Source organism: Kogia breviceps, chromosome 19 (genome assembly GCF_026419965.1).
Source record: "Kogia breviceps isolate mKogBre1 chromosome 19, mKogBre1 haplotype 1, whole genome shotgun sequence".
Classification (NCBI taxonomy): Eukaryota; Metazoa; Chordata; class Mammalia; order Artiodactyla; family Physeteridae; genus Kogia; species Kogia breviceps.
Window position 1 is genome coordinate 17,756,994 of NC_081328.1, and position 26,911 is coordinate 17,783,904.

Here is a 26,911-nt window from a genome sequence, read left to right on the forward strand (position 1 = left end):
CTGGCTCCTTCCACAACGTGGCTCACATCGTCCTCAATGCTCCCCGTCCGCAACCCACGGAGCAAAAGCCGTCCCGGGATGAGGTGTGGTGACGGTGTGGGCAGGAGGGAGAGGCTGGGGGAGAGGGGCCCTCTCCACGCGGGGCTTGCCCAGGTGCCATTCACAGTGTCACCCTCTCTTGCCTGGTTTATGGCAACTGCTTCCCACCTGGCTCCCTTCCGCCCACCTGGCTTCCGGTCCGTCCTCTCTCTGCCGCCTGAAGGGTCTTCCTAAAACCGCTAAACTAATCCACGTGACATAAAATTAGCATCCAGTTCCTCCATCACTCAGGCTACATTTAAAATGCTCAGTGGCCACAGGTGGCCAGTGGCCGTCACGTAGGACATCACAGATAAAGAACATTGCCAGAAGGTTCTACCTAAACGGCAAAGGTGGGCCTGTCACTCGCCTGGTGGCAGTTCTTCTGTGGCTGCCTGTCCTCTTAGAATAAGTCCACTCCCTGCGTCCCACCCCCGCCCAGCTCAGCCTGCAGGATCCTCTACCTTGGACACAGTCACCTGCCCCAGCCTCCTCTTCCTGTAATCTTGTCTGCCCTTCACTGATTTTCCCTGCTGAGCCTCTGCCTGGGACACCCTCTGCTCTTGTGTCTTTCTTTCACTTATTCTGTTAAAAGATATATATATATATATATATATATATATATATATATATATATATTTTGAGCATCAACTCTGTGCCAGACACTCCACAGCAGAGAACAAAACAAGAAAGTTTCCCGCCTTCAAGAAGCTTCACTTTTGTGAAGCGGGCAAGTCAATTTCAGGAAACACACACGTGAATATAGAATTACACGTGGTGGTGTGTCTTATAAAGGAAAACACCAGAGTGCTTCGAGAGAAAAATGACAGGAGGGGACTAATTTAGCTGTCCAAAGAGATGACGTTTAAATGGAGACCTGCGCAATGAGGAACCAGCTAGGTGAAGAGCGAGAGGAAAAGCATTCCAGGCAGAGGAAACAGAATGTGCAAAACCTGCCTAGAAAACTCCTCTACATCCTGGAAAAACATCTCTGGATTGGCATATATACACTAATATGTATAAAATGTATAACTAATAAAAAAATGCAAAAAGAAAAACATCTCTGAAGCTTTCCTTGACAGCATCCCTATGCAAGGTGCGGCCAGCCACTTATTACCCGCATCAGCCTATATAGCTTTCAGCTTTGTACTTGTCTCTCCACCAGACTATGAGCTCCTAAAAGGCTGGGGCTGCATCTTAAACCTCTTTGTCTTCATATTCTGAGTCTGAGCACAAACGTGGCAAACCGCAGGTGCTCAATTAATGTCTGCCAAATAGAATTAATTGCTTACCTTGCCCTCTTCCTCGACTGACCCCACCATTTCTTCCTAGTCCATCCTCCCCCACCTCCATCCACCATGTCCACTTAACGTACGAGATATATTTTTCTGATTTGTTAAATTTCTTCTCCAGGTACTTGGCTGACGTCTTGCTGGGGATCTTCACCATGGAGAGCTCTTTGTTGTAGCGGGTCAGGTTGCAGGGAGTCCTGCAGAGACAGTAATTACTGTCCTTTTCCGCCAGCAGACCTGGAGGGGAGAGGGAGGCAGGGCTTAGTCAGGTGGACCTCCTGGCCCAGAGTAGCCAGGTTCTCGCAGCAGAGAAGTGAGCTGGGAGGAGGTGCCATCTGGGTAAATGAGGGGTGGGGGGCTGTGGAGAGAAGGAGGGCCGGGCTTTTGCTGCAGGTTGATGAGGGTGTGAGCTCTCATAGAATGTGCCCACTCTTTCTCTGTTACTCTTGGTCCTGTTTTCCTTCTGCTTCCTTTACTGTTATGTCACCCTTTGTAAATCTTTGAAAAGGCACTGCCTTTGGAGAATGGGCTCCAAGGGAGCCCCGGACCCCTCACCTTCCCAGGGCCTTCTTTTCTGCTCCTGGCCTCATTTCTCATCTACAAAGGGGGCTGTTCTCCAAAGGCAAGAGCGGGAGACCATTTGATCTGAAACTCTGGGCTCCGTGGTACTCCCTCTGGGGCTCCCTCATAGCCAACGCCCACCTCAAAGCAGCTCTGCTCGCTGCTTTAGGACGCAGCACTGAGTCTTTGCCTCCACTGGAAGTCACTCCTTCTCCTTCCCACCAGCCCTCCTGGAGGCCTCTGGACGTGTGAGTCCAGAGCTGCTGCACTTAGATCCAGCAAGTGCAGCTGCTGAACGAGCTTGAGTCCGGATGATTTAAATACTCTCTGCTTGTCTTGGTTATAAATCATTTCCCGGGGCCGGAAGAGGTGGCCACGTGCGGTGGGTCTAGCTTGGGGGGTTGCAGCTTGTTTGTGCGATCTCCCTCACGGGAAGTTTTCCAGGGTCGGGGGGTGTGGACCAGCAAACACCCGGCAGAAGGACGAGGAATAGGGGGAGCGCGCCTGGCTCAACGGAGCCAGGACAGGACAGCTTTGGGACAAGCGCCAGAGCGTGTGCGCGGGGAGATATCGCTGAACCCCTCACTGAGCATCCTCTCTTCATCTCTGCCCGCTCCTCTGCATTCCGCGGTGCTCTCTGCTGCCCCGAAACCCACTCCTTCCCCACCCCCACCTCTCTACCTCCTGTCTTTCCCTAGTCTGGTTGCCAGCCCTCAGCCACTGGCATCAATTCCCTCCCCCACCCCTCTCTCCTTCCTCCTCTCCATCTCCCTCTCCCGTCCCCGCAGGGACGCCACCCTTTCCAGCCTCTTTCCCCTCACCCTTCCCCGCTCCCTTTCCCCCCATCTCTCTTCTGCACCCAGAACTTGATCGCAGCCCCTCCCCCATCAGTCCATCTGGCCCCTGACACTGACCTAGGGCAGGCTCTGCACACTCCTTGTGTTGTTCAGGGGTACAGAAAGGGGCGTCCCCTGCAAAGAAGAAAGACAGGGAGAGGTACTCAGGCAGCCACCCCTCCCCTCCTTGGGCTGGGGGGAGGGATTGCACCCAGCTACCTTGGTACCTAGGAGGGGCAGCGGTTCACCAGTGGAGGGTCAGAAGGCAGCCATTGATCAGGGCCGCCTGGGGGTAGTGGGGAAGCAGAAGGCTGGGTTCTGATCTGCTCTGTGATAACAAGACCGGTCTAGCTAACTCCTCCCAGATTGCACAGTCTGGCTTACATATGCGACAGGAAAGCGTTGACAGTTAAAGTGGGGAAGCAGTGGTAAGCACCTCCTAAGTCCTGGGCATGCACTGTCCCCTTTAACCCACACGGGTCCCTTCGGAAATAGGAAATACTCTATCTGTTTCACCCATGAGAGAACTGAGGCTTAAGAATCCTGCTTTCGGGCTTCCCTGGTGGCGCAGTGGTTGAGAGTCCGCCTGCCGATGCAGGAGACACGGGTTCGTGCCCTGGTCCGGGAAGATCCCACATGCCGCGGAGCAACTAAGCCCGTGAGCCATGGCCGCTGAGCCTGCGCTCCGCAACGGGAGAGGCCACAGCAGTGAGAGGCCACAGCCCGCGTACCGCAAAAAAAAAAAAAAAAAGAATCCTGCTTTCCCAGGACATCAGAGCTAGCGGTGATGGAGGTGGGCTTTGAACCCAGGTCTGTCTGTCCCGAGGCTAGGGCTCTTTCCACCACACTGCACTGCTGTAGGGGAGCGAGGGCTGTTTTGTTAGTCTCCTCTTTGCTGTGCCCGTAATTCCACATTATACTTGAGATGCCAGTAACAGTGTCATGGGTGGGGGGAATGATTAAAATCTCTCCTGCTTGCTTTGGTCTCAGGTTCCATGGGGAAACCTCACTGGCCGGTGATCCAGTCTGAGCATCAGGCAGGTAGCATTTACCAGTGCTCAATTCTCTCTGGTCTCCGTAGAAATCCAGAAGCTTTAATTTTTTTTTTTTCTTTTACCAAGTGCTAAAGTTAAAGCCACCACGATATCTTTTCCTTACCTTCTCCCTAAACACCAAGTTTTTTCAAGAGCTGAAGAACTGATATGCTTCCTCCTTTCTAATCATAAAAATTTAACTGATATGTTTCCCTTTTTGCTCTGTCTTCTAGGAAGCTCAGAGGCAATTTTAAAGGTCGATAATTCTAAATTTAGATTGCCAGAGAAATTACTGATCATAATGCACTAATTGAGAATTTAGCTCTAAGGATGTTCATTTCAGCATTGGTTATAACGAATGAACGAAATGTCTGATATCAGGATTTAGCTCAATAAACACATAAAGTATGATATAACCATGAAATTGTAGCCATGAAATAGAACAGCAAAGTTCCCAGCACATAGTAGGTCTTCAGTCAACAGTACTCTCGATTCCCTCTCCCCATGTGTTAACACAATCACCACTGACGTTTGCAATTGACAAAGCTTTCTTTCTGGCCGCACTGCGGAGCTTCTTACGGGATCTTAGTTCCCTGACCAGGGATCGAACCGGAACCCCGCGCAGTGGTAGCGCGGAGCTCTAACCACTAGACCACCAGGGAATTCCCAACAAAGCATTTTTATATCTTAGCCTAATTTTATCCTCCTAACCACGAATGATTGTGTTTTAAAGATAATGGAGGTAAGAATAGAGAGGTTTAGTAACTTGTACCAGGTCACACAGCAGTAAAGTGGAGGAATCTGAGTTAGAAGCCAAGGCCACTGACTGAAGCCTCAGTCATTCTTCCTTCCATACCGCAGTACCAAACTCTTCCTGCCCCAATCAGCCCCCCTCCCCCAACTCCACTTCTACCTCTGACAAGCCAACTACCTCTAATGACGGCTACATGCATTGTTAGTCTGACAACAGCAATGTCAGTACACACGCATTCATTTGCCGGCTGATGGACTCTTGCTTAGCTTGAAAGAGTGCTAGACATTTGGATGCAAGGAGGGAAACATCTGGAGGAAAGCAATAACCATCTGGACGTTTGAATGTGTACCACACCAGGATGCAAGAATTGTAAGCATCCAGATACCTGGGCACTGAACTCTAGGAGGGAAGAACAGCAAAACAACTAGCATGTCGGGAGGAACGTTCTCCAAACACCTGACAACTTCTGGACACCAGGATGCTGCCTTGGTTGCCAGACTGGATGTTTCCATCCGCGCTCTAAGAGTTTGGGCATCAAACAGCAGTCTTCCCAGAACAGCATCCCTTTGCATCCTCGTGGAGTGGGTGAAGAGTTTCCCATCAGGGTGAAAAATGCAAAGAAGGTCGCAGGTAATCCTGGGCCCCTGCGGCTGCCCTCGCCTGGCACTGACCTGGCATGTGGACCATGCGACAGTTGCAGTTCTCCACGATGTAGCGGGTCTCACAGTCGATCCGACAGGCAGTGATGCTGTAAACAGGAAAGAAGTCGAGTCCCATCTCCGAGGACCGGCACTCGCCCCACGGAGGAGGCAGGTATGTGAGCTGCAAGATAGGAAAGAGGGGGCGGCAGTCAGCCCCAGAGCTTCAGCCCTGACAGGCCCGGTGGCTCATTCATTCACTCATGCAGTTAACAAACCATTATTGAGCATCTACTACATGACAACTCAATTCCATTGACCTCCCAAGCCTTCTACTTTTGGCTCCAATACCAGTTTTCCTATCTTATTATTTTAATAACCTTCTTATAAATGCTGATCTTCTCAAAGTCTCTTCCACAGGCCACATCTTCCCACGTCCACCATTTTGCCATCTCCCATCTCTCAGCAGCAGAGAAGTGAGATAAAAATTGGGGGGCTCTGCCTCTGGGGGCCCCTCCTTCCTAGGATTTTTCTTCCCATTTTTTTTAGCTTTTCTGGCAACCCTGAATTCTAGCTTGAGGCTTTTTAACTCAATGACTGTTGCTTTCTGCTTGAGCTCTATCTACAATAGTCCCTTAGAACTCGCCGTGCCCTCAAAGGAGAGATCAGGTAAATAAATGTGTATTTCATCCAGTGTGATTCCCTTCCTTCAAGGGCTGTATACCCTGCAGTTTCTGCCTGTTTTTAGTCTCTCTCTAATGCCATGAAATAGTACTTTTGAAATATTTTGTCCAGAGTTTATAATTGTTATTTCCAGAAGGGTTAGTCTGATATAAGCTGCTCCACTATTACTGAGAACCAGAAGTCTCTCTATATATTTTATTTCAGACTCATAATATTCCTTGGAGGGAGCTGTTCCTATTCTCATTTTACTCATGATGAAACTGAGTATCTGAAAGGTTAGTAGTCTGTCCAAGATCACACACAGAGCCAGTGGCAGAGTCATCATATGGACCTAGGAATTTCTGACTCCAGTCTTGCCCTTGTATACTACATTGTCTCTACAGGAAATTGATGAAAGGAGGGAGAAACACGCCAGAGAGGACCTTTCAGAGACTTTTCTCTTTTGTTTTTTTTCCTAACGGCTCCTTTCTTCTTCCTTTCCCATGAAGGTTTGCATTACTCTCTCATCTTTCTTTGGAGTTCATGAGCTGACCAGGCTTTTGCACAGATATCCTGTATGACTTTGGATAAGTCGCCGCTCTCCTCTGGACCTTAGTTTCCCCATCCGTAAAGAGGGAGTATCTGGGGGTAGGTTTGACAGTCTATGATTAGAATGGATTCAGTCCCCTACATTGCTCAATATTGGATCTATAAGCACACAAACTGGATTTGGGAAGAATTCATAGTGACTTTTGGCAAGGCAGGGGGTCTAAAATGATGTAAAATCATTTTGGGAGACTCTCATTTCTTTTTCTTCTTCTAAAACAATTTCCCACAGTGGGTGGGCCAAGAATGCAGCTGGTGAAACTCTGGGGATGGGCGACTGTTTGTTCAGTAGTAGTCAATCACTTCCCCTTTTTTTATACAGAGGTCATGAGCCAGATGCCATGGCTACCCTGCTGTGGCTGGTTTATCGTTTGTTCCATCAGATTCTCTGAAGCCTCACACACCCCAGCAGCTGGAAAATCGCAGTGTATACAGCATCAACCCTTGCTTACCAACGAGGGTCTGAAAGCGGGTTGGAGTATTTGTTTATCCTGGGTAAGCGAAGCCTCAGGGGGACCCTGAACCGCTGTCTTCAAATATCTGAAGGGCTGTCTCAGGGAAGAAGAATTAGATTTGTTTCCTGGCATCCCAAGGGAAAGATAGACACAAGAACAGTTGTCCTAAGGGAAGTGTGGAGGATGACCACCTCTATTGACGTTGCAGGCACTGTAATAGGCACAGCACATGCATCCTCTTATTTAGTCCTAAAGAAGGATAAATTCTGTCTCAACTTCCTAACCTGCTACTATGATTCAATGATAAAATCCCTATCTTGAGGGTGAGGGCCCCATCATGAGGGGTGTTCAAGCAGAAACCATACAACTACCTGGCTGGGATGGGAAGAGAGAGATTCAAGTACTGCATGTGAAGTTGGAGATTCTAAAATCTCTTAAGCCCTTATATCCAATCATAGACCCTACATCTATAATTTTAATTTGAGAACTAGAGACAGTGGAACAAGTCAGACAGAACCTTGAACCTCACTCTTTCATGGGCTAGTTGTGTGACTTTGAGTAAGTGACAAAGCCCCCATTCCCCAGCCCCCGCTTTTAGCCTCATCGGATTAAATAAGTGCCCAGCAGCTAGTAGGTACCCACCAAGACTTAGTTCCTATCTCTTTCCCCTAACAAACGTCTTCATGGTTTTCTACCCTTTCATTCATTCAACAAATAGTCCAGCTCCACCTCTGCTCTCCTTACAATCTGGTTTTACAGACCAGCGGAACTCCATCCTTTTTGGCTCAAGTTATTTTGCACTGGGTTAACTATAAGAACTCCCGCCAATGCAGATGTCCAAGTCAAGAGGACACCAGGCCACTGATCTAGGGGTCCGGAGCCGGGAGAGAGATCTGGGCTGGAGATGTAAATGTGTGTGTTTGTGTGTGGCTTTAGTGGATCTTGAAGCTGTGGGGTGGAAGAGCCAGCCCAGGGAGAGAGGAGAGACAGCAGGATTGAGTCTTAAAGTGTTCCTGCATTTACTTAACAGCTCATCCGTCCTTGGCCTTTTTTTTTCGCACTGTGCTATGGAACTGGTGGCTTTGCACAATTGCTTACATTTATGAGCGGAGCAAAGAACTCAGAACTTTTGTGATGGCATACCCTGGTGCTTGCCTGTCATCGCTCCACTGTCTTGAGGCTTCTCTCCACAGTAGTTTTCGTTTTCTAGAGAGAAGTTTGTGTTTGCACCCTCCCTGCCTCGGGACGCCCTGTGCTGTTTGTTCCTCAGCCACTGGCTTTCCCAGCCTCTCCCAGCCGATAGATCCCGAGGTGTGCCAGCAGGTGGCGCTGCAGTTAGCCTAGCTGCTCAAGGCGGGTCTCTGTAGTCAGAGATGCTGGGAGGGAGACTGTCTCATAGAACCTTGCCAAGCTCTCTTGGCCTTTTCCTTGTGTCTGCAGCCCACAGAAGCCTTGGCTGGGATGCTCCTAAGGGACAGATACTGTGACGATGATGAGACTGCATAGGAATATGTTCATTTTGCTCCTGGAAAGGGTAGAAAAGACCAGAGGAGAGACAAAGGAGGAGGGAGACAAGGAGAGATGCCCACTGAGCTCACCTGGTACCCACCTGGCTCTTTTGTCATGTCAGCCACCTGGGCTTTTGATTCAGGGGCTGGACACGATGCTCACCTGGACCAGATCCCTTTAGGCTCTGGGATTCCCCTGCAGGTTCCTTCCCAGGGCTGGCTTGGGGTCTTCGTTCTGGCCTGCTTGGCTTCCTTCTCTTCCGCCCTAGCCCACCTGGCTGAGATTCTCTGTCTGGTTCTCTTTCTGCCGGGAGCACCCGTGTTAGGAGCACATGCTCTATGGTCAGACCCAGCTGGGTTGGAATCCTGGCTCTGCCACTTGTTAGTGGGGGACCTCCTCTTTCTGCATGAGAAGCACCCTGAGATATTAACTACTTCAGAGGGATACTGTGAGCTTTGAACATAAGGTACATGTAACCCAGCTGTGGCCCCGGGCTGACGTCTTCCGGCCTCTGTTCTGTGTCATATGGATAGGATGTGAAACTCAGCCCCTTGTTCATTTCCACGGAAAGCCCACTCACCCAGGGCATTAGAATACAAGAAAGATGTCAGAGGTGGGGGAGGGTCTACATCAGAGCAAAGCTCCTTCACCTTGCCTAAGCCCAGCCCCTCTCCATCTTTCTCCTTTCCTTCCTTCTCTCCCTCCTCCTTTCTCTCTCCTTATGTGCTTTGCCACCCTTTCCAGGAGCAGATTCCACTTATTCTTAAGTAGTTGCATCATCCTCTGTCATCTTGGTAACATGGCAACAATCTTTCCCGTGGAGTCTCAAGGAAAGGCACTTCCCTCCCTAGGAGGAATTCTAAAGCCAAATGTTATCATGTTTTTTTTTTTTTTTTTTTTTTCTGCCTCCTTCTGTAACAAGACAAAACATCTCCAAGAGTGGCTGGTGAATAATAGATGCTGAATGAACCAGAGACGTTGCTGGCCTCTTTTCTCCCCACTAGGGCGCTGTCTCACCGTGTACAGTGACCAGGCAACAGAGCTGGTCGTGCTTTGCATCCATAACACAGACACTCACTCGGATGACCGGAAACACAGAAGCATGCCCCGATGACCCGAAATGCACACTTATTTTCTGTTACTCCTGGAGTCTTCTCTCTGGGATATCTATCTGCGTGTGATTGACCGGGAAACTAGTATGAAGCAGATTTGACCACTTCTTCGTGATTGTGCCAGAAATGAAAGAGTGGGTAGCATTGTGAGAGGAGCATTGCTGGGGCTTCCAGGGAGAAGTGCTGAGTGTGAACACCCAGTGAGGTTCCAGTGACTTATGTGGTTCCTTGGGCAGGAGTTGTAACCTCTGAGCCTTGCTTAGCTGCTCCATAAAGTAAGGGGTCTGGACCAGAGAGCTGCTAAACGCCTCCAGAATCTTCAAAGTTTTGAGTCTATGTGTCTCACTTAATACAAACCGGGATAAAGGGTGGGCGGATCCTGGGCTGCTCTCCAATAATCGATCGGGTCTGAACATTTGGCTCACAAGGCGATTTCTTCCCTCCGGGTGTTGGGTGAAACTGATCAAGGTGAGGCCAGAGTGGCCCTGGATCAGAGTCAGTGCGAAGGCTTCACTCTGGGAAAAACTGCCTTGAGGGTGAAGGGGAAAAATCCCCTTTGTGAGTTGTTTTCCAGAGAACATAGTCAGCAGGGGTGTTCAGCTCACTCAGTGAGGCTCCCGTGGATGAAGACGTGCTCAAGCAGAGGGAGCCGGCCTCGGGGTGCAGGAAACAGGAGCCGGGGTACAGTCTGGGCTGTTACCAAAGGCTCAGTGGGGCTTTTGTTAGCCCAGCCAGCCCAGCGGTCCAGCCTAGTTGAACAAGCACTTCATCAACTCCTACGATGTGCCGGGCACCGGGCTGGGCACTGGGGCTAGAGAGGTGAGTAAAATGGGGGTACCTGCTGTCCAGGGGCTCCTGTTTGCCACACACCCCTCCTGACACCACCCTAAGGTGTGTCCCCAGGGCCTGTTCTCTTCTTCCTCCCCAGCCTGCACAGCTGGGGCAAGTGGGAAGAACACGGTGCTACACCCCCCGTAGACAGGCTGTGTGGCCTTGGCTAAGTTACCCAACTACTCTGGGTCTCAGCTTCCTTATGGGCCAAACAGAGCTAATTATCTGTAACTCCCAGGGCCTCCCTGAGGGTTAAATGAGACAATAGGTGGCAAGTGCCTCGGGCAGCGTTTCCATGTGTTTGTTGAGTCCTAGGTTTGGGAAGTGCTTGTGGAAGTCCTTCATTAAAGGTATCAGTGGGTGGCTGGTTCCACAGGCCTTTCCTAATTTGCATCCCCCTCTTCAGCTACACTCGCATCTCTTCCTGTTCACTGGACCTCAGGCCTCTAGTACAGGGGCTGGCATATAGGGGGTGCTTGATACTTATTGAATGAATGAATGAGTGAGTGAGTGAATGAATGAATGAATTGCACACCCTGCTTTTTCCCAGCCCCAGTACAGAGGATGAGGGCAGGGGACTGCCCTCTCCCAGTCCAGGAGGAGCAGAGGGTCCTCCACGTTGGTCTCCGCTGGCTCTGCACTGAGGTGGGCTCAGCACCAAATCACATCTGAGTCCTGGATTAGCTAATGGCAGGTTTCCCCGTGTGACCTTGAGCATGTCACTGAGCCCCTCTGTGCTTCTCTGTTCCATCGGTAAGGGGCAGGGCCCTAAAGGTACGGTGCTCCGAGAGGCCCCAGGTTCTAGCATCGGTGGCCTTGCGAGGTCTCCTTGCTCTTGGCCATGCCCTGTGATCCCCCCACCTCATTTTCCCACCTTCTACTACAAGTACAAACTGGCCCCTGGCCCACCCAGATGGAGGGGAAATCAGAGCCTGCTTGCTTTCTGAGCCATCATTTTGGGTTGGATGTCTTTATCGCATCCCGAGGAGTGATTTAAGTGTGTTCACAAAAGATTATATTGTGCTCCTTTTAAACAATACTGAAATCAAATCAAATACTGAAATCAAACCCACCAATCAGTAACAGAGGCAGCAATGGGTTCTCAGGGGAAGCATGTCCTTGCAGGTGGCGCAGAAGCGGTGAGGCACCCGCCCCCCTCCCGCCCCATCCCTGTGGTGTCCGTGAGTGTTCAGTCCCCAAGGTCAAAGCAGGAGAGGGGCCACCAGGAAGAAGCAAAAGCCATCGCAAACAGACTGAGCGATAATAACCCCTCCCGGCTGGAGACCCTGTGGTAGGTGCTTGTAAGGACAGCGTCGCTTTCAGCCCACACAATGACCCTGTGTGAGTAGGAACTGCTTGCCCTGAAGACTCACTGTAGACTAACTGATGGTATAGACACCGCTGATATTTGCTGAGCCCTTAGCACCTTACTTGGACGGACTCCTCAAACCCTTACCATAGCCTCGTGGGGTTGGTACTTTTATGAGCTCCACTGTATATCCTGGGAGCCTGAAGCGTTAAAGAGACTGCGGTCATGGACCGTAGGAGGCAGAGCTAGAACTAGAAGCCAGCAGTCTACACGTTTATCAATGCGCCGTGCCTTGCCTTGCCTTTTACCGCAGTGGGTGGGGTCCGCGGGAAGCAGAGGCAATTCCTGGGTGGGTGGATGGAGGCTGCAGCAGAGACTGGGAGATGGGTACATGGGTTCTTCAGAACCCAACATGGGACATGTTGCATGGAGTCATTGAACAGTTTAGCCCTCACAACAACGTTGCCAGTTAAATATTATCATGCCCATTTTACAGACGAGCAAACTTCAGTAACTTGCCCAACACCACACAGCTAAGAAGTGGTAGAAGCAGAAGCCAAACCCAGGTCTGTCTGACTGGGGGTCAGGGGACAGCCTAATCTTGGCTGTGCTGTTACCCTGCTCTCCTCACTGGGGGACACAGCTTTCTCATCTGCAGCATCTGGCTTCAGAATAGATAACCTCCAGGTGTAGCAGAGTATAGGGGGTGGTCTATAAGGCAAACCAGATGACCGCACCCCTCCCCGCATCCTGCACAAGTGGCAGCCATCACCAGTGGGTCACAGATGTGGTGTTAGAACTTATCTAAACACTGCCGTTTGACTGACATCAGAACCGAGAGGAAATGCCGTATTTAGGGAAGCTTCATCTGCGGGAACCATCAAACTACACATTGTTAACTGTTCACATAGACTAGATAAGACTTATTATGTACTATATAAAATTCAGAATGTGACTTCCCTGCAAGAACGGGAACCACAACCTGCCCTCTTGCGTAGAAGCATCCCCCAGACGGCCTTTGGACCATCTGGACCACAGGAGGATTCACCCAATCAGAATTCAGCAACACCCTGGTCCTGCCCTGGGGTCACACACAGAACTGCTGGTTGTGCTGGCTGGAAACTAAGTAGTAGTAGCTGATGCAGCACTTCAGTAAGCAACAAAAATCAGTTTAAAAAGTGAATTACCCATGGTTTGTGACTAATAATAAAATAATGAGGTTATATCCATTGTAAAAATGTCTGCGAGTGGGAGAGAACATGACAAGAGCAAAAAGTGAATTGTTTATTCAAAAAAGCAAGAGGATATTTTTCAAAGACTATAACTTGCCTTATTCTAACGTGACTTTCACCTTGTGCTTTGCTGGCCCTAGATATGCCTCTGGAGCTCTACAAGAATCCTTCCAGCTTTGGTGTCATGGGGCAGACAGCCCCTGCACTTTTATTTTCATAAACATATTACTTTTTCATGATTATTTTCATCCATCCATCCATCCACCCACCCACCCTCCATCCATCCATTTATACATCCACTCATTTATCCATGCACCCACGTTCCGTTCATTCATCCATCCATCCATTCACCCACACCTCCCTATCCATCCATCCACCCACCCTCCCACTCATCCACCTTCCAAGTGTGCAATAAATGTTTGTTTAGCACCTAATCTGTTCTAGAAACACTCCTAGGATTTGAAGCTACGAAGATGAGTAAGGCCTGGTTCCTACGACCTGGGGGCCTACAGTCTAGAAAGAACAGACACGCATGTAACAAAGCAAGTGCTATAATGGGGGTAACAATGTACGCGAGTTGTGGAGGCACCAAGGAGGGCACGGCCAGACCAACTTGGAGTGGGGGGGGATCAGAAAATTCTTTATGGGGGCGGTGGTCACCTTTGAGCTGAGTCTAGAAAGACTGTGCTGTTCCTTAGACAGATCTGGAGTGGGAAGAGTGCCGTGGGTCCAGGGAACTGCCCAGGCAAAGGCCCAGAGATGAAGAGAGGCCCGGCCTGGAAGGGGAGCCTCTGGTAGGGCAACAAGGGGGCATGTGGGTGAGTGTCAGGCTGGTGTGCCTTGCTCCGTGCCCTGGGAACAGCCCCGGGTGACTGAAAAATTCTCCGTCATTGTTACGGTGACTCCTGCACCTTCAGTGAATATACATCCCTGGTAGGTACCAGCCCCTGCAAAAGTCATGCCCTGCCGCTACTCCCCAGCGTAAGGGCTGCCTTGGCAGAAGAGCGTTTTTAGTGCGTCTGTGCATGCTGACACACCATGATCGCCACTCACGTCTTCGTCCGGACGCAATTTCTTGGGCAAGTGCTGTCGGTGCCGGCAGTGTGTTCTCAGCAAATTGCCTTCGTGTGTGATTTGTTGCTTGAAACTGGGGGAGGGGAAGTGTCGCAGGGATGCAGGCACAGAGGTGGCCTCACCCAGAGGAGGGAGCTCAGATGAGCCAGGCCTTTACTCCCGGGCTGACCTGAACCAGGCACTTCCCCACTCAGAGCCTAGGATTTTCTCCACTCCTTCCAAACCTGGGCCAGCTGTTGACATAAGTATCCTTTGTCTCTTCCTGTCCTGGGCCCCCCTGCAGGTTCTGCCCTGGACTTCACTGCTGCTGGAGGGGGGGTTCTCAAGACATAGCACTAGGGGTCCTGACTCCCCCAGCCCTTTTCTCTGACCCATACTCTCAGCTCTGTAAGCTGGAAAGGGGCCATTTGAGATCCAGACTGCATCTCTGCCTTGTATCTTCTTCCCTTCCTCTTCCTTCTCCTCCTCTCTCTCTCTCTCTCTTTAAAAATTAACCCTGGGTGCATTTTCATCTTTCTAAGAAGATTCCCTCAGTCCAGCTTCCACCTAAGAGCGTCATCAACGGAAGAGTGCAGAGGAGGCCAGCAGGACTGGCTGCTGCTAGGTTGGAGCATCTCAGAGCTGCCGCATACATCTGTGTGCAGGGCGCACATTGCACGGCAGCAGGAGATTCACACGGACGAGGGTGTGCGTGTCGCCTGCAGAGAGAGCACCGGGTAGCCCCCAGCAGTCCGTCTCCCTCTACTGCAGCCCTGCCTGGGGCTTCACTCGGCTCCTCTGCCAGCTAACAGTCCCCAGCATCCCACTGTCTCCCCTGCAAATACATCACCATGAAAACATTCCTGTTTGCATGGGCTAGGCGGGGTGCTGGGGGAGGACGTTTGTAGGGGCACAGACTGGCCTCTGTTCACAATCTCTGTTGGGATGGGGGCCTTTCACGACCTGGCTTTTCTCAATTGCATATTTGAAAGAGAAGTTGGGTCCGGGTTGGGTGGAGAGCACCTCTATGCATTTGCTACAGTTTTGGCTCTTAGCTCCATTCGGAATCCACTTTCCACATATCTGGGTGGGCGTGGAGTTGGTGTGTGTGTGGGGGGGGTCTCGGGTGGCTCTGCCCCGGCTGGGAGCGTGAGTGAGTGGGGGCTGGGGGTGTGTGTGTGGACTGAACACAAGGCCAGCCCGCCCCGCTCTGCCCTCTGCAGCCTCCTGGGGCCACTTGCCCCTCCCCCTCTCCTCACCCCGCCTTGGCCCTCCACCCTGGAGCAGATTCTGAGCTAGCTGGGAGGGTTTTCAGCTGACCCAGCACCACGCTGCAAGTCCTAGCCCTGGCTAAGGAGGGACGGGAAGTTCGCTGAGTGCCCACACTGACCACGTGTGTGGCTTCGGTTAATCCTCGAGGCGGGGCTGAGGGGCCCTTTAACGCCTTCACGCCCCAGGCTCTGAAAGCCCTGCAAGGGTGTCAAAATGAGCAGCGGCCGCCTCTGCCCTCTGGGACTCCACCGCTGCGGCCCTGGACGCCCGCGTTCGGGGACTGGATGAATTTCCTCCTGTGACCCTGCCTGGTGAAGGCTCCGTGGCAGGGAGGCTCTGTGTACACAGAGCAGTGGCCATAAAATTCATCTTTTATTACCGCCTTCTTGGAGCTTTCCAGTGTGGGGGTGGTGGATGTTTACAGGCATAAAACGTGTGGATCCTGGAAGGATGAGATCTGGAATCGAAAGTCTGTGCTCCTGAGCCCCAGAGCTCTCAGAATGGGGCCGAGTTCTCAGGTCTGATCTTTCTGGCTCAGCTCTGCACCAGCAGGACCCGCACTTAATTAAATCTTAACGCAATTTTCCAAAGAGGGCTACCTGCTTTGTATTTAGGCTGTTTATAACACCACACTGTGTTCCATCATTCCCCAAATAATTCACATTTGTGGAGGGTTCATTATAACTGTGGAATCTCATCTATCACTACCCGTCAGGCCTTCAAACTGTGACTTCCTGGCCACCATCTCTAGAAATGCCACCATCGTCAGCATGTGGGGCCGCATGTTTTACACAGTCAGAGTACTTTATAACCTTAAAAAAAACCCCTTTCTTTTCCACTGAATGATTCCAATTTTGTGTGGCTGAGTTGGTGGTCCCAGTTATAGTTACAGTCTATGGGGTACATCCACGAAACACTTTGAAGGGGAACTGGGGACACATTGCCCTTTCATAGACATCATCTTAAATGCTTGGACAGTTTGAAAGGGCTACAATGGAGAGATCAATACACCACCAGCCTCGCGAGTTCAAAGTCACTTGTACGTGTCATGGGCTGGCTCCTGGCTGGGCCCTGAGAGAGACATTCACCCTCACCTTCCCAGTGGGGGGGCCTGACAGAGTCAGTGTCCACACGGGACACCACGTGGGCTCCTGGAAAAGATGGCTCGGGGATTACAGAGGCTGGAGGGGGCAGGTGACATACCACGTGATGTCGTGAAAAGAGAGTGGCCTTTGGAACGGGGCACTGGATTCTAATCCTCAGCTACTTCTTCATCTCCAAAAAGGGGTACCGGTACCGCCCCACAAGTTTGCATGGAGACTGAAGGAGGTGGTCTAGGAGAGCGTGGGCACTGGAGCAGAGCAGAGACTTAGTCAATACTCAGGGCAGCACTGCGTGGTTAAAAGACTGGGCTCTGGACTCAGGGAGACATAGCTTCGGGTTCTAGCTCTGTCAGTTATTGGCTGAGTTTCCCCAACTGTAAATTGGGAGTAACAGTACATATCTCATTGTGAGAATGTCTGTATTTCGTTGGTTATGAAACACATATTTTCCCACATGCTAACACCTCTGTAAGATCTTACCATCAGTGGTAGTGTTTTTCTTTCTTACTGGCACATAAAATAACACTGACCCTACAATTGTCATTGTCTTAGATTTGATGAAATATTCTAAACGAGGTCATGCCTGAAAGGGTTCAGCATAGTGTCTCGCACAGAGCTGGAGCTCAATAATTGGCAGCTGTTGTTACGACTTCCTATGCAACCCTGGGCAAGTTTTTTTTTTTTTTTTTTTGAGGTACGCGGGCCTTTCACCGTTGTAGCCTCTCCCATTGCGGAGCACAGACTCCGGACGCGCAGGCTCAGCGGCCATGGCTCACGGGCTGAGCCGCTCCGCGGCACGTGGGATCTTCCCGGACCAGGGCACGAACCCGTGTCCCCTGCATCGGCAGGCGGACTCTCAACCACTGTGCCACCACGGAAGCCGCTGGGCAAGTTTTAAAATACCTTTGAGCCTCAGTTTCCTCATCTGCCCGATGGGAATAATTATCTCTGCTTCCCAGGGTTTGAGGGAGTATTAAATGAGTTAGCATGGAGACGGAGGCACCCATCACAGAATTTGGTGTATAAAAGGAGCTTCAGATGTATCCTTCCCCAGGACTGTACCCAGGGGAAACCTCCCCTTTGTGGAATTTTGGCACAGATTGGGTGGGGAAGGGCCAGGTGCCTGAGCGCTGCAGCCCTGCTGGACGACGTCACCTGCTCACTGCTGCCCCTAGTGGTACCAAGGCTCAGGGCAGGGCTGCTTGAACCAGATGGGAAGGTTACGGAAGAAAACGGTGGCAGGCAACCCTGCCGGAAATGAAGACCTTGACTGAAGACGTGAAGCCCCACCTGGGACAGCGACTAAGATGTCAATAACCCACTAAGACCCCTGTGAGAGTCATCTTTCTACTGAATGTGGCTGCTGGGAAAATTGCCCAGATCACAGATCTAAACTAGAGCCACTCCTGGGTCCCCACCCGCCTCCCAGCAGAATGCACCTCGGTGCTGCTTGTCGCAAGCAGGAAGAGAGGACAGCCTTTGGTTGGCAACAGGGGATGGCAGCATCCGTTCTCCTGTGTTCCCGAAGGACCACAGTCTGGATTGGGGTGGATCAGACCTAGTGAAAAATCCTGACTCTGGATCACCATGGGTGAGTGCCACCCTCTCTACAGTGTCCTTATCTGCAAAGTTCATGTGTGTGTCGGTGTCCAGAACTAGAGTCATAGAGCTGGTGCCCCAAACTATTGTGCTGCCCACCCCACTTCTCTTCTCCCCAGCTCAGGTGCTCTGCAAAGCACGTCGGCAGAAATCATAAGCAATATTGACTTCACTACAAAATGCTCTGATGTCTTCCCTGCTGCTCTGAGAAAGTGGTCTTTGAAGTGAACCTTCCCTTGCAAGTCTGGAACATCACAGATGAACAGGTGCAAACTGTCAGACCACGAAGAAGCCCTGGGCTCTCGCCTTTCAAAGCGGAACAAATATCCCCCGTTCAGACTCTTTGTCGGGCTCCTTGAGGTTGTTCCATGGCCTCAGCCCTCCTGCTTGGTCGTGTGGACACTGGCGTATGCCGTCATGGTAGAGGGTGGGAGGGTAGGGGTCAGGGAGGAAGCTGGACAGACACCCTTTGGCCCAGGCACTTTGCATAGATGAAGTTTGAGGTCGGTACGATTGTTACACCTCTTATACAGATGAGGAATCTGAGGCAGAGATGTGCAGAAGCTTGCCCAAGATCTCACTGCTGGTAAGTGATGGGGTCCGGATTCAGTTTGACGCTGAAACCTGGCATCACTGTCCTGTGGTCCCCACTCTAACAAAGCCCTCCCTGTCTAATGCTAGGTGATGGCCACTGCCACTGGAGAGAAGCCATTCATTATCAGAGACCCACTGAGAAATTCCTGCATGTCTTGGGATGCTCCATGGAAGGCCTCCTCTTTCCCTCTCAATGTGGGACACCCTTTCATCGCCATTGTAAAGAGGAGAAGACTGAGGTTCACAGAAGCAAAACGATTTGCCTGCGATCATCTAGCAATTCGGAGAAAGTGTTTGGACAAGAACCCAAGGCTTTTGACTCCCAGTCCTGCCCCACAGCGACTGAGACAGCTGCTTCCCACTCCGTCACCCTGTCCAGCCCTCTCTCGGGGTTACCGCCCAGCCACCAAGGAGAGGCAGGGTGACCCCATACACCAAGTCGACCACTGCACTGTCCACAGCCCTGTGGATTCAAGTTTTGTCTTTTCCCAGGAGCTTTTTAAAAAATATGAGTAGGGCTTCCCTGGTGGTGCAGTGGTTGAGAGTCCGCCTGCCGATGCAGGGGACACGGGTTCGGGCCCCGGTCCGGGAAGATCCCACGTGCCGCGGAGCGGCTGGGCCCGTGAGCCATGGCCGCTGAGCCTGCGCGTCCGGAGCCTGCGCTCCGCAACGGGAGGGGCCACACCAGTGAGAGGCCCGCGTACCGCAGAATTTAAAAAAAAAAATATATATGAGTAAAGGGACTTATCTCTGGGGTCTTCCAGAGAAGCCCACAGGCAGGCACCTTACTTGGGGATTGTGTTGGGAGTAGAAAGAATTATGGGTTTGGAGTCAGACATTCTAAGCCTGAAACTCAACTTTACCACATGCTAGCTTAGGGACCTTGGGCAAACTACTGAATCTCTTTGAGTATCAGTTACCTCTTGTGAAATAGGAATATGAGTCTCTGTCCTGGAGAGTTTTTATGAGATAATATATGAACCAAATCCAGCGCACTGTTTATATGACACATAGCAGGTGCTCAAGATAGCCAAGATCTTGGCCTTTGTCATTGGCGAAAAGAGTCCAGAAAATTTTGTTTGTCTTAAGAACATCCAGTCTATAAAATTCACCCAGCCTTGAGTCAGGGCAGGGGTTATTTTAATGATTCAAGGACATTTGATTTTCACCAAGGGCTTAGCCAGGGTCCTTTAAATGGCAGCAACATGTGCACGTTGCCATGCCTGTTTACAATTCATTAGCCACTTGACAGTGACTTTAGTGGAGAGAGAGAAAGTGCACAGCCCGTGTTATAGAAAGCCAGTGCTAGGAACAATTACCTGCTAGAAATCAAATAGAACTGGAGAAAAAAATAGGTCTGCAGCAGTAACCCAAAGAAAAGATTTCACTTATAAATATCCGTCTCACCCTCTTTCCCAGGAACCCATCCTTCAGTTGTTTAAAGCAAGATATAAATGCAGAGTCAGGCACCCCCCAAACGTTTCCCCCTAACCTTTAAAAGCCCAGTGACAGGTGATTGGAACAAGCCTTCACAATGTAAGAGGCCACGGCTGTTACTGTTAAGTCTTCTGGCTGTAATTTATCTTGCTATCCCTTTGGGTAGCTAAACTGCTCTGATCACGGGCTGCCCAATCGGCTTATAAGTCTTCCTGATGAATCACTCTCAGTCTCCCCGTTCTTTCTCTGGGCTGCGGTCATTCTTGACAACTGCCTTAGAGCCTCTGTCTCCTGCGGGTGCGGAAGGGAAGAGCCATCTATTAGGAGGAACACATGGAGAACAGAAAGCTCTTGGCGTTGGGAAGTTGGCAGGTGAAGAGCTGAGCCCTCATTTCAAGACAGAGAGGCCAGGGCACAGAATGCAGGACACAAGCTATCTCAGTGACCTCCAGGGTGCGAGGCACCCCTGCCTGTTTGGGGTCTTTGGATCAGGGATGGCTGGGCAAATCCTGTCCACTGAGCTCCAGTGGGTGTCCAGAGCGTCTTCATTAAGACAATGCCATGTGCTAGATAAACTGTGAAGCCACCGGACAGGGAAACCAGGGCAGCATGGCAGAGATCAGTGTTGGGGTTCTCATCTTCCTCTTGGGTTGGTGGCTTTTCCCGGCCACCTGTGTCTCCAGGTGGTGTGTATGACTAGTTCTCCTAGGCTGAGGTGGTGAAGAATAGATGTGCTCTCTCCTTCCCCAGCTGATGGTGGAAGAGAGATGAGTCTGAAAGCCTGAAGGAGGACAGAGATGGGAGAAAGCTGGATCCCTGCGTTATTGCGTGGAGCAGAGCCCCAGTGCCAATTGCACTGGGCCACAACATGAGGGAGGAATATACTTTCATTGTGTCAAACCACTCAGATTTAAGGGTTGATTATTATAGCAGCCTCTCCTGACTACTACAGCACTACTTTATTTAACAGAACACAACTGCTTAAACTGAAGGTTCATTATGAGTTAGCCCAGTGGTTTCTACTAACCAGACAGTGTATTGTAACTCACCTCTGCTAGCTGTCGTGTGGACACTCAACTCACAACTTGAAGAACACTGGATACCAGATCCTTAATTTTTAGTCCCGATAAATTGACCCCTCCTCCTTCTCCCTTCTCCTCCACTGGATGGGTGAGCAATCCTGATTCAATCTCCCCAAGTCTGTGCTAGTGTCCCCTCTTCTGGACAAGTAGAGCCTGTCCTCAGCTCCCTCCCGAACCATTGCAATGGTCTCCTAACTGGCCCCCCTGCTTCTCATGCACCCCCTCCAATCCAACCCCCATCTGATCTTCCTAAAATGCAGATCCAGTCATGTCTCCACCTTCCCCGATAAAATCCAAGCTCCTTTTCTTCAGAACACCTTCCATGACCTGCCTTCCTGTGTCTCCTCTCATCTTCCCCCAAACGATCAGGCTCCCATAGCCTCTCTGCCTTTGCTCTTCTCTCTCCCTGCCTGGATGGCTCTTCCTGCTTCTCAGCCTGCAGCCAGCTACCTGGCTTTCAAGGCTCAGTTTGTGTCCCTCGGCCAAGAAGCCTCCTTCACCCATTCCTTCTTGCCTTTGGACGCTGGTATCCAGGTCTGTGTTTTATGCTGGCACCTGCAGCACATTCTTGTTTGTTTTGAAAGTGCTGAGGATTTAATACTTGAATAAAACATGATACACAATTGAATCACAAGATTGTTAAGGAAGCTACATATTTAATTAATATAGGTAAGCGTGCGTTCATTTTTAAAGCTAGTATAACACAATGTTAAAATAAAAATATTTTACTATCGTTTTTGCTGAGGACCCAGAAAACAGATTCCATAATAATGAAGCATGAGACCATCATGTAGAAGTTGCAAAAGGAGGTTGTGCAAAACCATTTGCTTCCAACCCTCTCATTCACATCAAGAGGAGAAGTAGACGATTAGAAGAGTTAGCTAGAGTCTTTGGGGTGCTGGTGTATGTGGAGTACATCCACTCCCCTCCCCAAGGAAGGAGAATGAATGGGATTCTCCCATGTCAACTAAAGACAGTAGATGATGAGGAAACTATCAAGGGGCTTAATATCTGTCACCCGCAGTTGCTGTACATGGTGGGAAGATATTAGAATGAGTCTGAGAAATCTGAGGATAAGTAATTCCCTGACAAGTTTACCCGCTGAGGGAAGTAGGGGTGCTTTTACATGGGTATCCGCCTGTATCCTCAAGATTGTCCTGACCAGATACGGCCTCAAGGGGGAGATAGCCTGGTGGGCCTGCAGTCATCTTGCCCAGGACTGCCATCCAGAGGGACAAGGAGACGCCAACAGTGAGAGAAACTTCCTGTGACCGTGGAACACTGAGAACCAGGGAGAAAAAGAAAGCCAGAGGGAGAGGCGAGGCAATTCCCCGGGCAAGGGGATTTCAGGTAAAAACTCCCATTAGGCAGAGAGGTCATGCAGAGCAGTCTCCAAAGAAGCCAAGAAAGTTTTCCATGAGGGAAAGTTTTAAATATCTCCCTGATAAAGAGCGCATTCCCTCTCTGAACAGTATCAGTCAGATAAAAGAGTGTCTCATTTCCTTTCTTCCTCCTCTCTCCCATTCCCCTGTAGGGTTCAAACGCCATGACTGACGAGGCTAAGAAGACGTGGTAAAGACATCAGTCAGCGAAAGAGGGGAAAGCACCCTTCTCTCCCACTGCAGTTGCCTACCCTACAGCTGCCGCAAGCTGGGAAAGGGGCGTATCTAGTATTTTTTTTTTTTTAACGTCTTTATTTGAGTGTAACTGTTTTACAATGGTGTGTTAGTTTCTCCTTTACAACAAAGTGAATCAGTTATACATACACATATGTTCCCATATCTCTTCCCTCTTGTGTCCCCCTCCCTCCCACCCTCCCTATCCCACCCCTCTAGGTGGTCACAAAGCACAGAGGTGATCTCCCTGTGCTATGCGGCAGCTTCCCACTAGCTATCTGTTTTACATTTGGTAGTGTGTATATGTCCCTGCCACTCTCTCACATCGTATCTAGTATTTTGAATGCAGCGCATTCTCGTAGTCATAGGCTGACATGCCCGCTTCCTACTAGCCCTCAAGCTTTTGGGGAGGAAGGTGGGAGACCAGTTCCTCTCCCCCCCCCGGGGTGGGCATAAAGCTGGAGCCCAAATGATTTGACTCTCGCTCGAGGCACCCTAGCCAGTTACCAAGGCAACCTTCCCTCCCTGGGCCTCAGTTTCTCTGTAAGTAAAATTGGGAGGTTGCTTGGCAAGGACAAGTCCTTCGTGGTCTCTCTGGGCTTTCTCAGCTCAGCATTCCAGGATTCTACCGTCCTACCACTAACACAGCACAGTCACGCAAGGGAAATCGACACTCAGAGTTTTTCCTGAGCTGTGTCTGTGCAAGCCACAATTCTGCAGAAGACCGTCCTTGGGGCTGCCTGTGGCTTTCAGCTTTGCCTGATGCCAGAGAGAATTGATCATTACAGAAAAGCTTATGGTGAAGGTTCAGCAAGTGTGGCGTCTCAGGCATTCCGGAGCTTCATTTATCAAGTAAACCCGGCTTCGTTATTGAGACTTCAGTCACTTAGCTCATCAACTATCCCTCAGATATGAAAACTGGGGTAAGGTGTCCCCTTGTATTGATCCCGATGAGGAACGGGCGTGATCAATGATGACCTGGCATGGGAAAAAGGCCATCTGCAGGCTTGCAGCTTGTTCTGACTTCAGGGAGAGCTTGGGGTAGGAGGAAGGGATTCTCAGCACACTTCATGCCACGCCGTGGACAGGCTCAGGGAGCTCCGCCATCACGGGCCACGTGGCCTGCGGCAAGCTCTCTCCCCTCCACCCACCCCGTGTCAGCCCCTGGGTCAGGGCTCCCCCAGCTGCACTTCCCAGGGGAGTGGTGTCCTGGGGTGGGGTAGGGATAGTCCATTCCTGTCCCAGCCCTCGAGGAATACAGGAGAGTCAGCTGAGTCCAGAGGAGTTACATTCCTAGGCTTAACAAGCTGAAAACAGAATTCAGTGGATACTTAGGAAGCTGGCAGCCTCTCCCTGCCAAGTGCCTGGCTGTGGGCACGTGGGATTTAGCCCCTGATGCCTGCACGTGGAGCTATTCCCTGGGCATTCCCCACTCAGTGCCAGCCACCCTACTTACTCTGACTCCAGGGCAGCTCCTCACCTATTAATTAGTTCAGTTACCGCGTGTTTCTCTCCTGCCCCAGGACTTTTCATCGCCCAAGAGTCACTCTGGTTTCCCAAGGTCCTCTAGGGTCAGCCAGCCATCTGAGAACCTCCTGCACCCCTGTCTGCTTCGAACCCCTGTGTTATGGCTCAGTTTGCTAATTTGTGTCTCAAGTCCTGCCCTCCTCCAGGAAGCCCTCCTGGTTCATCCTTCCACTCTCCCTTTTCTTGACTCCAGTAGCACTTCCCATTGGATCACGGGGTGCTCAGTGCCCGCAGCCTTGAGCCACCATTTATCTCTCTATGATATGACATCTTTTAATCTGTCCCAAAGGCCTCAGGGTCTTTGGGGACAGAGCCTGCCTGGTGGTTCTTTTGACCCAACTTCACCTGGTTCCTGGCCTGACAGGCCCTGCTTGATCCAGCCCCACCTGCCTCCTATTTCCTGAGCCAGGCTTTGTGTGCTACAGCATGAACCGCTCGTGAGCTGCTTCTGGCCTCTGTGCCTTTTATTAGGCTGCTAGTGATGCCTGGAATGCCTTTCTTTCCACATGTCATCCAGAGAATGCTTACTGATGCCTGAATACCACTTCAGACAGCAAAGCTTCTAGGCAGCCATCCCTTACCCCCTAAGTTTGAGTGAGACCCCCTCCCCTGGACTCCCATAGCACCCTGTGCTTCTCTCCTACACCTACCACAAGGCGTTACAAACAGTGGCTCACACGTTGCTTGGCCTCCTCCACCAGACTGTGTGCTCCCCGTGGATGGGGCCAGGTGTAAGCACTTGTGGGTTCCCAAGGTGTGCAGACGCTCGATAAATATTTGTCAGATGGATGGATGGATGGATGGATAGTGGACCCTGGGGAGAGTTGCAGGGCTGGAAATAAGAAGGACACAGCAAAGTGGGAAATACAGATATAAAGTTGAGATCCAGGGGCAGAGATGAGCAGCTAGGACTAGGCTGGGTGTCCGAAATCTAATGGGGTGATGGGTTCTCTGGGTGAGGGGCGGGATGGTGCTAAAAGTGAGGCTGAGGAAGGGGAGGGGATGCTGGCGGTGCTGGTGCTGGTACCCAGCCCCAGATCTGCCACCGAAGTGGGCGTGGCTGCAGCTGCCTGCATTCACCTGCCCCACCTCTGGCTCTTAAAGGAAGAGCAGGTACCTGTAGCCATCTTCCTAGGGTTTTCCTTCCTATTTCAGACCTCAGAACAAGCCGCTCTTCACAGTGTGTGCAAGCACGAAATGAAACGGAGCTCCACAGAGGTTCTCCTTTAAGGGAAGGCTCTGGATGGGTGTTCCCAGCAAACAGATTTAGGTGTCTGCGTGTTTCTGATGGAGGAAGCGTGTGAACCTGCTATAGTGCCCTTCAAACTTCGTGTGCTTGGAACCATGAGGGAATCTTGGTAAACATGCAGGTTCTGATGCAACAGAACCTGGGCTGGGGTGGGGCCCGAGACACTGCACTCTGACCAGCTGGTGACGTTTCTGATGCGGTGACATTGCTGACGCCGCTCCTGGTCCGTGGGTAACACTGAAGGGCAAAGAACTAGTAGAAGCTGGTGCCTCTCCACGGGGCTTGATGCACAGACTGCTTGGTAGTAAAGATGATCTGGACAGAAGGCCAGAGCGTCATGGGATTTTTAGAATGTTTGAATTGGGAGGAACCAGGGACGTTACCCTATTTCCCCAATGCTAAGATGCTATCCTTTGTAAGACGCACCATCACTTGGAACACCTCTAAGCAAAAAAGAGTCCTGCCAATTAGCGGTAAGAGGCCATTGACTGTAAGGTCCATCTCTATGTCAGAGATGCTAAATGTGTGGCTTAGAATTGATGGAATAGGCTATTTGATTTAACTCCCCACCTTCCCCGTTTTACAGAGGAAAATATGAGGTGCAGAGAGCAGGGACTTGTCTGAGGCTGCTCGGCTGCCAAGAGGCTTAAGTGCTGCAGTTTCATTTCCGTGACGCCTGAGAAGGTGCTTGGAAAGCATCATCAGGCCCAGGGCGAAGGACGGAGGTGTCCCTGCCCTCAGTGGATAACCAGCGGGGGTCCTCCAAGATTCCCAGCTCATCCTTCAGCCCAGGCTGCATCCCGTGGAGACGAAGCTCTTCCTGTCCCTTGGCAGTAAATTTCTGCTAAGAAGCCTCAAGCCCAGGGCTTTTGCCTGATTTTATATTCAGAACAACATCCTTTTCTTTCTATTCAGGAAATTCTTAAGTTACACTGAATCCCAGATGGCACACTTGAGCCTTTCTGCCCTTGGCTTCTCTTCGCAGGAATCAGAAGAAAGGCAGCCACTCCATTTTTCTCTGTCTTGTCCCCTCCAGGATACATGATGGCATTAATTGAACAGCAGAACTGCATCACCCAGGCCAGTGGCTCTCAGCCCGCACTCTGCATCAGAATCAGGTACCTGTATAAACTACAGACACCCCGGGGCTCACCCCAGAGATTAGGATTCAGTTGTTCTGGCATGAGGCCCAAATACCAGTGTTTTTCAAAAACTCCCGAGAGGATCCTAGTACTGGAGCTAGGTTGCGTACCATTAAACTAGTCCAACTATTTGAGAGATGGGAAAACTGAGGTCCAGAAAGGCCAAGCGTTTGCTTGGAATCACGCAGTTGGCTGCAGCGGCGGGGCTAGACTCCAGTTCTCTGGATTATCCCTGGATTTCCTCATTCAAAGCTCTAACTGGCCTGCACAACTGAATGAACCTTTACTGTAGGCGGTAGACCCCATAGGCACACAGCTCTGTGTGTG

The 26,911-nt window shown here is 50.8% G+C and overlaps 1 protein-coding gene across 3 annotated transcripts in view; it reads right to left on the reverse strand.

Annotated features, from left to right (window-relative positions):
• The window catches only part of ASIC2 (acid sensing ion channel subunit 2), a 930,101-nt gene that overhangs the window by 9,009 nt on the left and 894,181 nt on the right, over positions 1–26,911 (reverse strand). For all 3 annotated transcript variants that reach the window (XM_067021778.1, XM_059047863.2, XM_059047862.2), the window contains 3 exons: positions 5,227–5,377; positions 2,846–2,902; positions 1,454–1,607 (listed from right to left, as the gene is read on the reverse strand). In XM_067021778.1, the coding sequence (XP_066877879.1) occupies positions 1,454–1,607; positions 2,846–2,902; positions 5,227–5,377 (362 nt within the window). The remainder of the gene's footprint in view (positions 1–1,453; positions 1,608–2,845; positions 2,903–5,226; positions 5,378–26,911) is intronic.